Raw genomic sequence first — 13084 nt, 5'->3', positions numbered from 1 at the left:
CAGAGGCTGGCTCTAATCTACAATCAAACATGCATACAATTTAGCACCCTCTCCCACCTCCTCCCAGTTCTATACCACTGCTCTGGGTGGGGCCCTATTATTGAGCAATTGTTTGGACTTCACTTTTCAAAGTTTAGTTTAAACTTTCTTTCAGACCTAACAACTCTTCTATTAATATATCCAGGCTTCAGGGGAAAAGGGAAATTACATGGGTAACTCATTAATGTGAATGGAAATTGCATAAATAGTTCCCTTGTGTGCTAATGAAGTGAATAGACATCTTAGACTCTCTACACTAAATGTTAAAGCTAGACACATCAGAAAATGAAGAAAACATTCCATCCTAATTAAAGGCAAATGTATCAAAGTAATTTTTTCCCTTTATTCTTATGCCAAAGTAGTCTTGTCATTATAAAGAGGTTGCCCACAAAACTGTGCAATCCAGTAAAAGACGTTTATGTATGGACCTACCTAAGAGGATATGAAGCATATAAAACTCAAATGACTGAATTACACAGTGGTTTAATGTAATTAAGCAAAGAAAATACTACATTTTTTGTCCTGTTTTCTTAGCACAAAATACAAAAGAGGAGTTACTAAATATATAGATAACATAAAGCTTTAAATATATTACTATTGTATTAATAAATAATTAATATTTGCATAATAATAGGGTATACAGCATTTCTATGTATTATCACATTTTAAAGATCCAATCACCGGTCTAGTGGACAGAGATATTTTTCTGATTGCTATTTTAGCAATTTCATTTGAACTTGGTTTTGCAAGTACAATTCATTTTCTCCATGGATAAGTCTTAGTGGAACTTTAATTCTTCTTGGTTGTCTTCACTGTTCATTTAATTGGAGAAAGAGAGAAGCACATATGTTCATATTAATCCCTTGGTCTCGTGATTATTCAATGCAGGTACGAAAAGAATATGGCAAGTGCTTCAGACATTCGTATTGCTGTGGTGGCCTCCCAACTGAGAGCCCCCACAGTTCAGTGAAGGCATCAACCACCAGAACCAGTGCTCGGTATTCCTCTGGCACACAGGTAACAAAGAGTTTGACAGCATCTTTAATTAACCTTATTTATAGAAAGCCTCCGGAGACATGTTCTATTTAGATGCACTAATTGTCTCCTCATTATAATTATGGAGATAGCAAATACTTGTGTTTCTTAGTATTTTGGTTTTAAGGCATTTCTTTTGGTGTGAACATCCTTTTCTGAGGAGAGTTCTTTATACCATAATAATTTCATATTCTAAGGCACAGTGCTCATAGTGGGCACTCAACATTTGTTGAATAATTGGTCATCTCCCCTTTTGAAAACAGAGCAATAAAGTAACACATTTTTAACAGTAGAAGATTAAATCCCCCTTGGTAGAGAAACAACAGGGCAGAATTGATCTCCTTAGATTTAGACCAGAAACAACACACATTCTTTAAAAGTCCAACAAATAATCTCATACAGATTATTTAGGGTAAATCAGTATATCTTTAGTAAGGTAAGGTTGGGGAAACTAACATATCTGTCTTGCTACTTTATATAATAGAGTCGTATAAGAAGGATGTGGAATGACACTGTGAGAAAACAATCTGAATCTTCTTTTATCTCAGGTGACATCAACAGCACTTCAACACTTAATCAAGGTCAGTTATTAGGAAAATTTGAATTTACAATATAAATTTTTTGTACTTTTTGTTAATTCACATTAATTCTAGAGAAGATGCTGAACTTTTTCTCAAGGGTTTATATCACAGGTTCTTAAACCTGTTGAGTCAACTTTTATTATCATTTATTAAAGTACACATAAATTTCCTTTATTCAGTAATGTTATAAAAAAAATAAACTCCCCATTAACAGAATAAACTGGAAAAAAAATAATTATTTAAAATATACTTTGCCACAAATTAAAATGTTTTTCTAGTGAGTACAAATTTATCTTTTCTTTTTTTTTTTTTTTTTTGTCTTTTGTCTTTTTCCGTGTCCGGCAACGGATCACAACCCTCAGTCGATAACTTCGTATAATGTATGCTATACGAAGTTATTACGCGCCTCGCTCAGCCAGTGAGCGGGAACCGGTCTGCATGTGGGATCCGAACCCTCGGGCGGGAGTGCCGCCGCGCTTCCCAAGCGGCGCACTTATCCAGTGCGCCACTGGGCCGGCCCCCAAATTTATCTTTTCTAACCAAGACATTTATGAAAGTTTTCTTATTAAAACATTAATATAATTAGAATATTATATTATTCTATTTACGTAAAACAGTGCCAGTTTTGCAGTGAATTCTTACTCGTGAAGTTTTTTTATTTTATATTTCTTTCAAAAGTAGAAATAAATGCTAAAAACATTTACCATGAACCTTTATAAATAAAGTACATGAACGTTTAAAAAGTAATTTTTTCTATATTGTTTGATGTCATATAAATCAATATAATTCTTACAGTATGCTAGGAAATGAAACAGTTTTGCAAGATAAGAGCATGAGTGCATGCACACACATATTCCTGAATAAAAGCTTAGTAAATTTCAATTTAATATGGAAAAATTGTATCTTATTGAGTATGTCCTTGGAAAAATAATTTATGCAGGTTTTTTCAGTTCTGATGCACTGATTTGTAATGTAAGTTAGAGCCAACCACAACGAAATATTAAAGACATTTTTAATTGTTGACATTGTTCTGATGAGATTCTGGTTTAAAATGAAAAAAAGGAGTATGTGTGGCATCAAAACCATCCTGAATTTTAAAATATTTTTAGTCAAATTATATTAGCTATGCAATACATGTTTGATAAACATTGAAAGGTTTGTCATTTTTCAATTGGAATGAGTGAAATGTGTGTTTATTCCATTGCTTTGATGTTTTACCTAATTCTATTAAGATGACTGTTAAAAAGTAAATTATTCAATGATTCATTTTTGAAACCTGGCAAATAAGATTGCAGAATGAAAATTCTTGTTACGTAGAATTTGTGAATGATCTAATTCATTATACAGTCTTTTTTTTTCCTCAGCATGTGTGCTTTTGCATTTACTAAGAGAAGCTTTTTGCAATGTGTCATACTTTTTACCTGTTTGAATGAAAATTCTTGTTACGTAGAATTTGTGAATGATCTAATTCATTATACAGTCTTTTTTTTCCCTCAGCATGTGTGCTTTTGCATTTACTAAGAGAAGCTTTTTGCAATGTGTCATACTTTTTACCTGTTTCTGAAAGTTGTTTTTCCTCCTGCTTGTATCAAAGTTGGTATTAACACAGATGTTTTCATGAGGGATAATCCCACACCTGTAAACTCTGAAAGTTTGAGATTCCCTCTTCTGGGCCTCAGCAGTTACGTTTTTAATATTAAGGAGTAACATCTTGAAACATTATTTTGATCTCTATGCATTTAATTGCCATTTTTGTTTAACAGTGATTTTGTATAAATTAGTAAATGTCATCCTCAGCAGGTGTTTACTTGGGGGACTTAGAAGGCACCTGTGAATTACTGAAATTTAACTTCTCTCTCCCCTTTCTCCTTCAAATGAGTAGTTCAAATAGTCAGAAAATTTCAGCAGATTTTCTGTTGCCAACTTGTGCACTGCCCTTGATGAATACAAAAAAATACTGCAACTGTAACACTAAAATAAGAGAACACTGAACTAAGAGAACTGATGTATTTTTTTCTGTTTTTTTGCTTTAGGAATGACTGGCAATTACCTACTAACAAACCCTCTTCTTCGACCCCACGGCACTAACAACCCCTATAACACATTGCTTGCTGAAACAGTTGTATGTAATGCCCCGTCAGCTCCTGTATTTAACTCACCAGGTGTGCTTATACTTGTGAATAAAACTACCTTTCTTTGCTACTAAACAGAGCTCTGATCTTTGCCCTGTTTCTGAAATACTCAAGTTGCCATATATTTATTATTACATTCTTAATTTCTCAATGAAAAGAATATATGGTATTGCCCATGCCAGGCTTCTAAAACTGCACTATATTATAGTAAAATCTCAGTCATGATAGTATTTACAATAATGATCCATGTTTTTAACACAGGTGGCATAAATCTTAATATATTATTACAGGACTGACATCACATGGTCCGAGAGCCCATCTTCAAGATTTATATCATTTAGAGGTATCCTATCTATATAATATACTGTTCAGTTGACTCTTAAAGCTTGCTGACAAAATTTGCTTCTGGAGAGAATTAGCTAATGAAGATAATTTGGATGCCTAGGTGTAGAAAACTACATTCAGCATTATCAAAATAATGAAACTATAGTATAGTGCAGCTTTCTGGGAGTTCTTTTTTCATAAGAAAGCTTTGAGAATAAAGTTAATAGTAGTCAGTTTATAACTGTAATTTTTAATTGGGGGAGGGGGAGAGATTATCACTAACCCATCCTGTATTACTGTGTTTTCTAATAGCTTATTTATTTTAAAAGTGTATATATTTAATATTAACAAAATTTCAAGATTTTGGTAAAAGTTGTCACATTATTACTGCTAGCCTATAATCCTTATTTGTGTTTAATATTGGCCACTAAATTAAATGCAGAACTTCGTTTCTGTTTGGTTTTTTTTTTTCCTAAAATTCTTTTTTAACGTAACTGCAGCTTCTCTTTTCACTCTCTTGTTTTCTTACTTTCCTTATGCTTTCCTCTAGCAACCTACAGAGAGACAAGTATGGGAGTAAAACTTAACTTTGCCTATCAAATGTAAATTTTTTCAGCATGATTTTTAACGGGCACAATTAAAACATAACTAGCAGTCATGAAGTAGACTCAGTGGGCAAGTGGTTCACAATTTGCGACTAAAATGTTACCAGATTCAAGCAGTACATCTATCTGTACTGCCTTTTGTCAGTAATAGAGGTCTGTAGCAAATGCTGTTCATATTTAACTATATGCAATGCTGAAATAATTTGCTCTATAAAGCCTGAAGTACTGTCAACCAAAATGCTTAATAATTGACTTATCATTTCTGCATTCCCACAGTAATCTTGCTACAGGCTGTGGAAAGTCTTCAAGTGAATTACCTGAACTTGGGCAGAAAAAGATGCCTCTTCAAAACCAGTCAAAGATGTCTTAAATCTGCAGCATATCATAGAAAACACACAGTATATATATTTATGCTTATTAAGCCCTGATAAAAAGAAAAGAAAATGTCTGAAAAGATTGAACCTCTACAGAGGAAACAAATGCTATCATGTGATCAATGTGTCACCTATAACTTAAAGCACCAAGTGTTTTCTACTGGTAGATCTTATAAAGATTATGGCGCATATATGAATTTATTAAGCTAGAGAATTATGTCAACCAAGTAAAGGAAGCCTCACAAATAATTTTCATAACTTCATTTTGTTATACACGGAGCATGATACAAATTCAGTTGTCAATTTTTCAAATGTGGAAGTTGGGTCAGAGTTTTTAAAATAGTGAGTCACTAACAAATACATTCCCCCTCATTTTCTCACTTTCTGCTGATGACGATTTATTCAATAATTACCAGGTACTTTATTGGTCATGAAGTTTGTCAGACAATAGAGATTTTTTTTTTCTTTAAAGAAATCGAGTTTTCTAGGATATCTGCAGCTTTAAGAGTGGAGCTAGCACTAAAAAGAGAAATTTCCTATTTTTTTCCAAGAGTTAAATTTTTTCCTAAACTCCTCCAAGCCTTGCATACAATGCAGCAGCCTCACAGTGGTCAGTTTCATTTCAATAACATCATTTCATTCCTTTTTTTTTTTTTACAGACCTATCTGTAGACAAGTGATTTTTTTTTTCCCCTCTAGGATTTTGAGAATGATTAATCTAACTTTCCATGGTGCAGACCATTTAATTTTCTCTAATACTTTTTTCTTTCACTTGCTTGAGAAACATTGTGATGTCTTAGTTTACATGTTTATGTGTCTGTAGAAAATATAACTCTGATTCAAATAGAGCATGTTATCATGTATTTTTTTTTCTCCTGAACTTCTTTTCATATCTTCAGCAGACTTATCCAATCTTTCATTCCTTTAGAAATAAAAATATATTAGCCAAGGGTGACACCCTTCTCCCATTCCATAGTTAATATTTATTCTTGATTTAATTTCTGTAACCCATACTTAAGAAATCTCCAACATTTCTGCGTTTGATCTCCATGCCCATGGTGTCTATGGGCCAGTCTTGTAAAGTAGACTCTGCTGGTTCATTCGGTGCTGTCACTGTGACTGATGCAGACTGCAGGGCTGCAGGCAAACCTTGACCATTAGAAGCCTGGGGCCATTGCTATTCGAGAGATTTTTAGGACCAAAAAAAAAATCACAATAATAAGAAACATTAAATGAAACAATAAAAGGCTGCTATTGCTGGTAATCTCATTTGTTGAACCCTTGCTCTGACTAAGTTGCTGAGAAGCTTAGAAATTCTTCATCATGTTACAATAAATCATTTTACTTTCTTTTATATATCAGCTACTCTTAGGCCAGATAGCCTGAGCAGACAGACATGATGTGAGTGTCCAAAGTGAGTCATCCCACCTGCTGTCTACCGTGTTGTTGGATGGTGCTTGTGGGCCTCTGGTCCCGTCAGTATGAGAGATGGCTGTCTTTGTTTAACATGAATTCTTTGTATCTGTCCATTTCTTCATTCTTTTTTTTACTTCATCTCCAGAAAAAGGAAATGTTAGAATGTTGTTTAAAAAGTTGCTTGCCAGTTATGTGGGTTTATGTTGTACATTTGCCTTTCGGTTCTGTATTGTGACTTATTCCTTTTTATTTTAGTGTTGTTTAGGACAAATTCTGTTAATTTTATTTTTATAAGCCATAGTCTTGTACTTTAAAATGTAAATGTCACTAATGAATTGCTTTGCATTAACTATGCAAGGGCATGGAGTGAAGTTTTGTTTGTAAGAGTGTCAGAGATTTGACCAAAAATCAATTAATAACTGTCTCCCCGAAATTGATAAAGTAATATTCTTTGTGCCATTTCCCTCCCTGGAAAACAGTATTATTTCTTTTAACACTTTTTTCTGTTATCTAAGGGGTTGCAACTGTTTACAGTTGGGAATGCAGGAAAGCCTGGCACTTTTCAAGTGTCAGCTTTCAAATACAACTTTGTCCTGAACGACATTAAAAAGTTTCGTACAAAAGAAATAAAATTTCTTTAGAAAGGAACAAAGGCAGTTAACGGTAACTCCTCCTTTTCTGTTTCAGGACATTCACTGAACAATGCCAGGGATACAAGTGCCATGGATACTCTACCGCTAAATGGTAATTTTAACAATAGCTACTCACTGCGCAAGGGGGACTATAATGACAGCGTGCAAGTCGTGGACTGTGGACTAAGTCTGAATGATACTGCTTTCGAGAAAATGATCATTTCAGAGTTAGTGCACAACAACCTACGGGGCAGCAGCAAGACTCACAACCTGGAGCTCACACTGCCAGTCAAACCAGTGATTGGAGGTAGCAGCAGTGAAGATGATGCTATTGTGGCAGATGCCTCATCTTTAATGCACGGAGACAACCCAGGGCTGGAGCTCCATCACAAGGAACTTGAGGCACCACTCATTCCTCAGAGGACTCATTCCCTTCTCTACCAACCCCAGAAGAAAGTGAAGCTCGAGGGAACTGACAGCTATGTCTCCCAGCTGACAGCAGAGGCTGAGGATCACCTACAGTCCCCCAACAGAGACTCTCTCTATACGAGCATGCCCAATCTTAGAGACTCTCCCTATCAGGAGAGCAGCCCCGAAATGGAAGAAGACCTTTCTCCCTCCAGGAGGAGTGAGAATGAGGACATTTATTATAAAAGTATGCCAAATCTTGGAGCCGGCCACCAGCTTCAGATGTGCTACCAGATCAGCAGAGGCAATAGTGATGGTTACATAATCCCCATTAACAAGGAAGGGTGTATTCCAGAAGGAGATGTGAGAGAAGGACAGATGCAGCTGGTAACAAGTCTTTAATAGTACAGCTAAGGAATCCCAAGGGCCACATGCAAGTATTAATAAATAAATGAAGACTCCATTGGCCCAACGCAGCTCCCTCAAACTCTGCTTGAAGAGACGCTCTGTTGACCTGTCATCCTCCAGTGTAAAAAAGATGACTGAACCTTGCAGTTCTGTGAATTTTTATAAAACATACAAAAACTTTGTACATACACAGAGTATACTAAAATGAATTATTTGTTACAAGGAAAAGAGATGCCAACCAGGTATTTTAAGATTCTGCTGCTGTTTAGAAAAATTGTGAAACAAACAAAACAGAACTTTCCAGCCATTTTACTGCAGCAGTCTGTGAACTAAATTTGTAAATATGGCTGCACCATTTTTGTAGGCCTGCATTGTATTATATACAAGACGTAGGCTTTAAAATCCTGTGGGACAAATTTACTGTACCTTACTGTTCCTGACAAGACTTGGAAAAGCAGGAGAGATATTCTGCATCAGTTTGCAGTTCACTGCAAATCTTTTACATTAAGGCAAAGATTGAAAACATGTTTAACCACTAGCAATCAAGCCACAGGCCTTATTTCATATGTTTCCTCAACTGTACAATGAACTATTCTCATGAAAAATGGCTAAAGAAATTATATTTTGTTCTATTGCTAGGGTAAAATAAATACATTTGTGTCCAACTGAAATATAATTGTCATTAAAATAATTTTAAAGAGTTTGAAGGAAATATTGTGAAAAGCTCTTGGTTGCACATATGTTCTAAAATGTTTTTTCTTACACTTTGTCATGGTAAGTTCTACCCATTTTCACTTATTTTCCACTGTATACAGTGTTCTTACTTTGACAAGTTAGTCTTTATTCTTACATTTAAATTTCTTATTGCCAAAAGAACGTGTTCAATGAGGAGAAAACTTGGAAGCCAGTTACGCCATGCCTTGCACAAATGTGGTGAAATCTAGAAAAGATTGTGTGTCGCTCCTCTGTTCATTCTTGAACAGAGGACAGAGGGCACTGGGCACTTCTTACAAACTTTCTAGTGAACAAAGGTGCCTATTCTTTTTTAAAAAATAAAATAAAACCTAAATATTACTCTTCCATATTCCTTCTGCCTATATTTAGTAATTAATTTATTTTATGATAAAGTTCTAATGAAATGTAAATTGTTTCAGCAAAATTCTGCTTTTCTTTTCATCCCTTTGTGTAAACCTGTTAATAATGAGCCCATCACTAATATCCAGTGTAAAGTTTAACACGGTTTGACAGTAAATAAATGTGAATTTTTTCAAGTAGTTAACGTGCACTTTTATGTATGATACATAATTAGCTTTAACACATCGGTCCTTTCCCATCCCTTGCCCTCTTGGCTTAGGTAACTTCATACTGTAACCCATGGATTTGTGAAAGAATACAGTTAAGTGGCCTATTTGTTCTTATGCTGAAAAGAGTATATTTGTATTCAAATTACCCACTACAAATGCACAAAATTTGGCAGATAAGTTTCACTAGAGAAATATTCTGAAACTATTTTTGTTTGTTGCATTGCACCACAACTAAAAAAAATAACAAAAAAAGAAGGGTTGGAAATTCTGTGATCAGATTTAGGCATCATTTTAAAAATTGAATTTTTAAAATTGATTTTTCAGCAGCTTTGAGAAATCCCTAAAACTTATTTTTACATTTTGAGGATTATCTATAGACAGCTGTGAATGATATTTGTTATCATGCATAGGTTTTACTCCAAGTTCAAAAATCATATCATTGAATCTGAACAAATAGATTTTTCCTGTTTACATTATAAGCCAAGCATTTATATGAAATTATTGTAAAGCTTAGTATTTCTCTCAAATGCTTCCACCAAGTTAGAAATCACTTTATTTTATGTAGACACATTTAGTCAGGTTTATTGAATTTAAAAAGTAAAAAATTTTAAGTATGTATTCATATACCTAAATGTGTATATAATAACGTAGACAGATAACCAACAAAATATTTTAAACATTTAATGGTAAAGTAGAAAAGGGGTATATTCACATATAGTTAATATCTAACAAGTTTGAGATTGACTTTATAAGAAATTATATTAATGTTCAAATAGATTTAACAATTCCCTGAGAAGAGTACTCATTTTTTTTTTGCTAGGATTCTTAAGGAATTTACAAAACTTTATTTGCCAGAAGGGGACATTATATAATAAAACATTTAAATTTTCTATCTTGTTATACTTTTTTCTTTCAATGACTGAAATTGTACAGTGTTGTGAGATATATACTTTCCAGTATACAAGCTAGCTAGGGTCAGGTTAGTTCAGTAATGAATTTATTTTTTTTTATATAATAAAACATTTAAATTTTCTATCTTGTTATACTTTTTTCTTTCAATGACTGAAATTATACAGTGTTGTGAGATATATACTTTCCAGTATACAAGCTAGCTAGGGTCAGGTTAGTTCAGTAATGAATTTATTTTTTTTAAAAAAAACTATGATTATTCAATTAGTCCTATTTATTTCTCCTGAGGCAGTTCTCAAAACTGATGTGATGTGAACAAGTACATAGTACCTGGTTCATATTCTCTTTAGAAAAAGTAATTTATTATGAGTCTTTATCCTATAGAATACAAGTTAGAAGCTGTCATTCATCTTTGCCAGCAAAAGAAGAATCATTTTTAAAACTCTTCATTTTAAAAATATATAAATAATGCCTTAAATTTCATCTCGTATCTCCCCTAGTACAAGATATTTTCTTAAGTTTCAAATAATCTGCTGACTGTCTTTTAATTCATTAATGCATTACTTTGTTGTTTAGCCCAGTTTCTTTCATTCTGCCCAGACTTTACCTGGATATACAATTTTCACCTCCTTGATTTTTTTGTGATAGTTACAGTTATAAACTTATAAAGACACATTATTGTAGCTTTTCTCATGGACACTAATCTGTTAATAAGGATGTTTATGTCCATTTAATTTACATGTTAATACAGGTTAGTTCAGATTGACTTATTTTATTTTTTAAAAAGGCTTGTGTTCTACTTGAAAAAAAATTATAGCTCATACAACTTTATGATCATCTTTCTGGCTTTTATAATCAGTTATGTGGAAGAGAATACATACAGATCTATAAGTCACTTAAATATGTTGTCATCCACAATAATTTGAGATAGTTACATACAGTATTTTAGCTAGTAAAACAATTTCACAGAAAATCATTACTATTCTCTCCCCAAAAAGAAGAGAAGTATCATGCACAAATTCATTGCCAAATTTCAAAGGAAAAATTCATGTGCACTTGTTTTATGGATGTATTCAGAATGCTTTATGTATTTATTTAAATGAGAAAGGAGAAAATGCATTTTCCATCAATTCAACTTTGAACCTCAGGCTTAAAACTGATTTTCAATATGCTCTAGTGGAATAGAGGGTTTTATAAAAAATTCTGACTTAGTAAAATTTTTATTACAGTTACAACCTTCTAAGTAGAAAAACTTGAAAGAATGCATACTAGCCGAATTTCTGAAATGAAAACAGCTCTTCATATTTTCTTGACACTGAAATTTCTTTAAAGACAGTACTCCCTGAAGTATTTTACAAATAAAACTTAATACCAAGAGTTCGCACAATTCTGTGTTCCAGATATTTCTCTTTCCGTGAAATTATTGCGTTAAATCTCAAACATCAGTATCAAAAGTTACTGGCATGTTGAATATAGATGAGAATTGCTTCACTGTGTAATAAAATTAGTATGCTTTTTGGGGAAAATGCTGTATCTCACGCTTCCTGCTAGTGAACGTCAAGTTGATTTTGAGTAGTCCTTAATAGCAAGTATAGGCAGACTGGAAGCATTAGTGCCAAAGGATGAGTGAATAGTAGTGGGTTTGAAGATTAGTCATGAGGGAGGGTCTTAATTATCATTTGAGTGGTTTAGAATGAGAATTTCTGTTATGTCAGTTTGATTCTTCACATGATCATAGAAACACGTTAGCTAAACACAGCAAGCATAAAAATAATGTTGAAGAAGGATATTAGGTTTTTAACCAGCGTGTACTTTGTACCTATTACTGGTGCCTTGTTGCAAAACGTGGGACTAATGAGAACTCCTGGATGTTATCCAAGTTCACTGTTACCCAAGTAACTATGGCCACCAAGCTTTTAAGGCCAGGATAACATATCTCTGTCAGAGGACATTAATAATAAGCAGTAAGTGCACCATGTAATTAAGCTAATTAAATGTGTTTTTCAAATATTGGTTGTAGACCACTCCTCATCTTCATATGGCTGCTCTGGAATCTTCATCCTTTTTCTTGATGCCATTCCTGTTTACTGAGTATGCAGTTCCTCAGAAGTCTTCAGAAGCCAGTATGATTTTCAAACCCTATTTTAACTGGTGAAATGTTTCTGAATTAATGCATTGTAAAATGTTAGTTATACTGGTACATAACATTATAGATCACTATATGAAATAAGAAACAACAAAACAGGTAATTCAACGTAACTGAGCTCACGAAAATCTTTACCTGCTATGGGAGGAAAAAAAACTGCGCCATGAATCTTTCACACATTTCTCTATTACATGCTTATTGAAGCTATAAGCACAAAATTACTTAAAAATGTTTAAAAGGCATAGTTAACCTTGAGCAAACCATTGTTGTGTCGGCATATGAGATGGGTGATGAAAGATCAATCGATAAATAGTTTTCTAAATGTTTTTCACAAGCATTTTTATATCATGTCAGAACTAAGCTTTTTAAAAAATATTGTGGCAATCACAGAAACATGGCTTTCTTGTTTGATTTTATTAGGCAAAAATGATTCATCTTTTGATATTCTCTTAGAAAGACTGACAGCTACTATATAGAACCACCCAGAAACAATAATGGTAGGTATCAGAAATATTGATCAGATGAGAGATTCATTTATGATTTTCTGCTGAAATATCAATAAATGGATGGTTTTTAAACCAAAACATACTACTAGCATAGGGTAAATTCACTTAACACTGTAATAAAGGAGCTTCAAAACAAGAATTGCTCATTTTTAAAGATATCTCAGACTAAATGATTTTGTTCCATTCTCTAATTTTACATATTGCAACAAAAATAAACTGCTAGCACCTTCCTTTTAATAGATGCTAAAATATATATGCCAGGCTC

At 33.4% G+C, this 13084-nt stretch overlaps 1 protein-coding gene across 16 annotated transcripts in view; it reads left to right on the top strand.

Moving 5' to 3' along the window:
- LPHN2 (latrophilin 2) overlaps nt 1–9228 on the top strand; it is a 188029-nt gene extending 178801 nt beyond the window's left edge. For 9 of the 16 annotated variants that reach the window (XM_008568332.1, XM_008568336.1, XM_008568334.1 and 6 more), the window contains 4 exons: nt 928–1056; nt 1559–1655; nt 3689–3817; nt 7194–9228. In XM_008568332.1, coding sequence (XP_008566554.1) covers nt 928–1056; nt 1559–1655; nt 3689–3817; nt 7194–7948 — 1110 coding nt within the window. In that variant the 3' untranslated portion in view covers nt 7949–9228. Of the gene's footprint in view, nt 1–927; nt 1057–1558; nt 1656–3688; nt 3818–6452; nt 6492–7193 lie in introns of all 16 variants that reach the window. The other 7 variants (XM_008568343.1, XM_008568341.1, XM_008568346.1 and 4 more) reach the window with 2 other exon arrangements.
- Nucleotides 9229–13084: the final 3856 nt, after the last annotated feature.

Source organism: Galeopterus variegatus, unplaced genomic scaffold (assembly GCF_000696425.1).
Source record: "Galeopterus variegatus unplaced genomic scaffold, G_variegatus-3.0.2 Scaffold401, whole genome shotgun sequence".
In the NCBI taxonomy this organism is placed as follows: Eukaryota; Metazoa; Chordata; class Mammalia; order Dermoptera; family Cynocephalidae; genus Galeopterus; species Galeopterus variegatus.
This window is presented reverse-complemented; position numbering and strand designations above follow the sequence as displayed.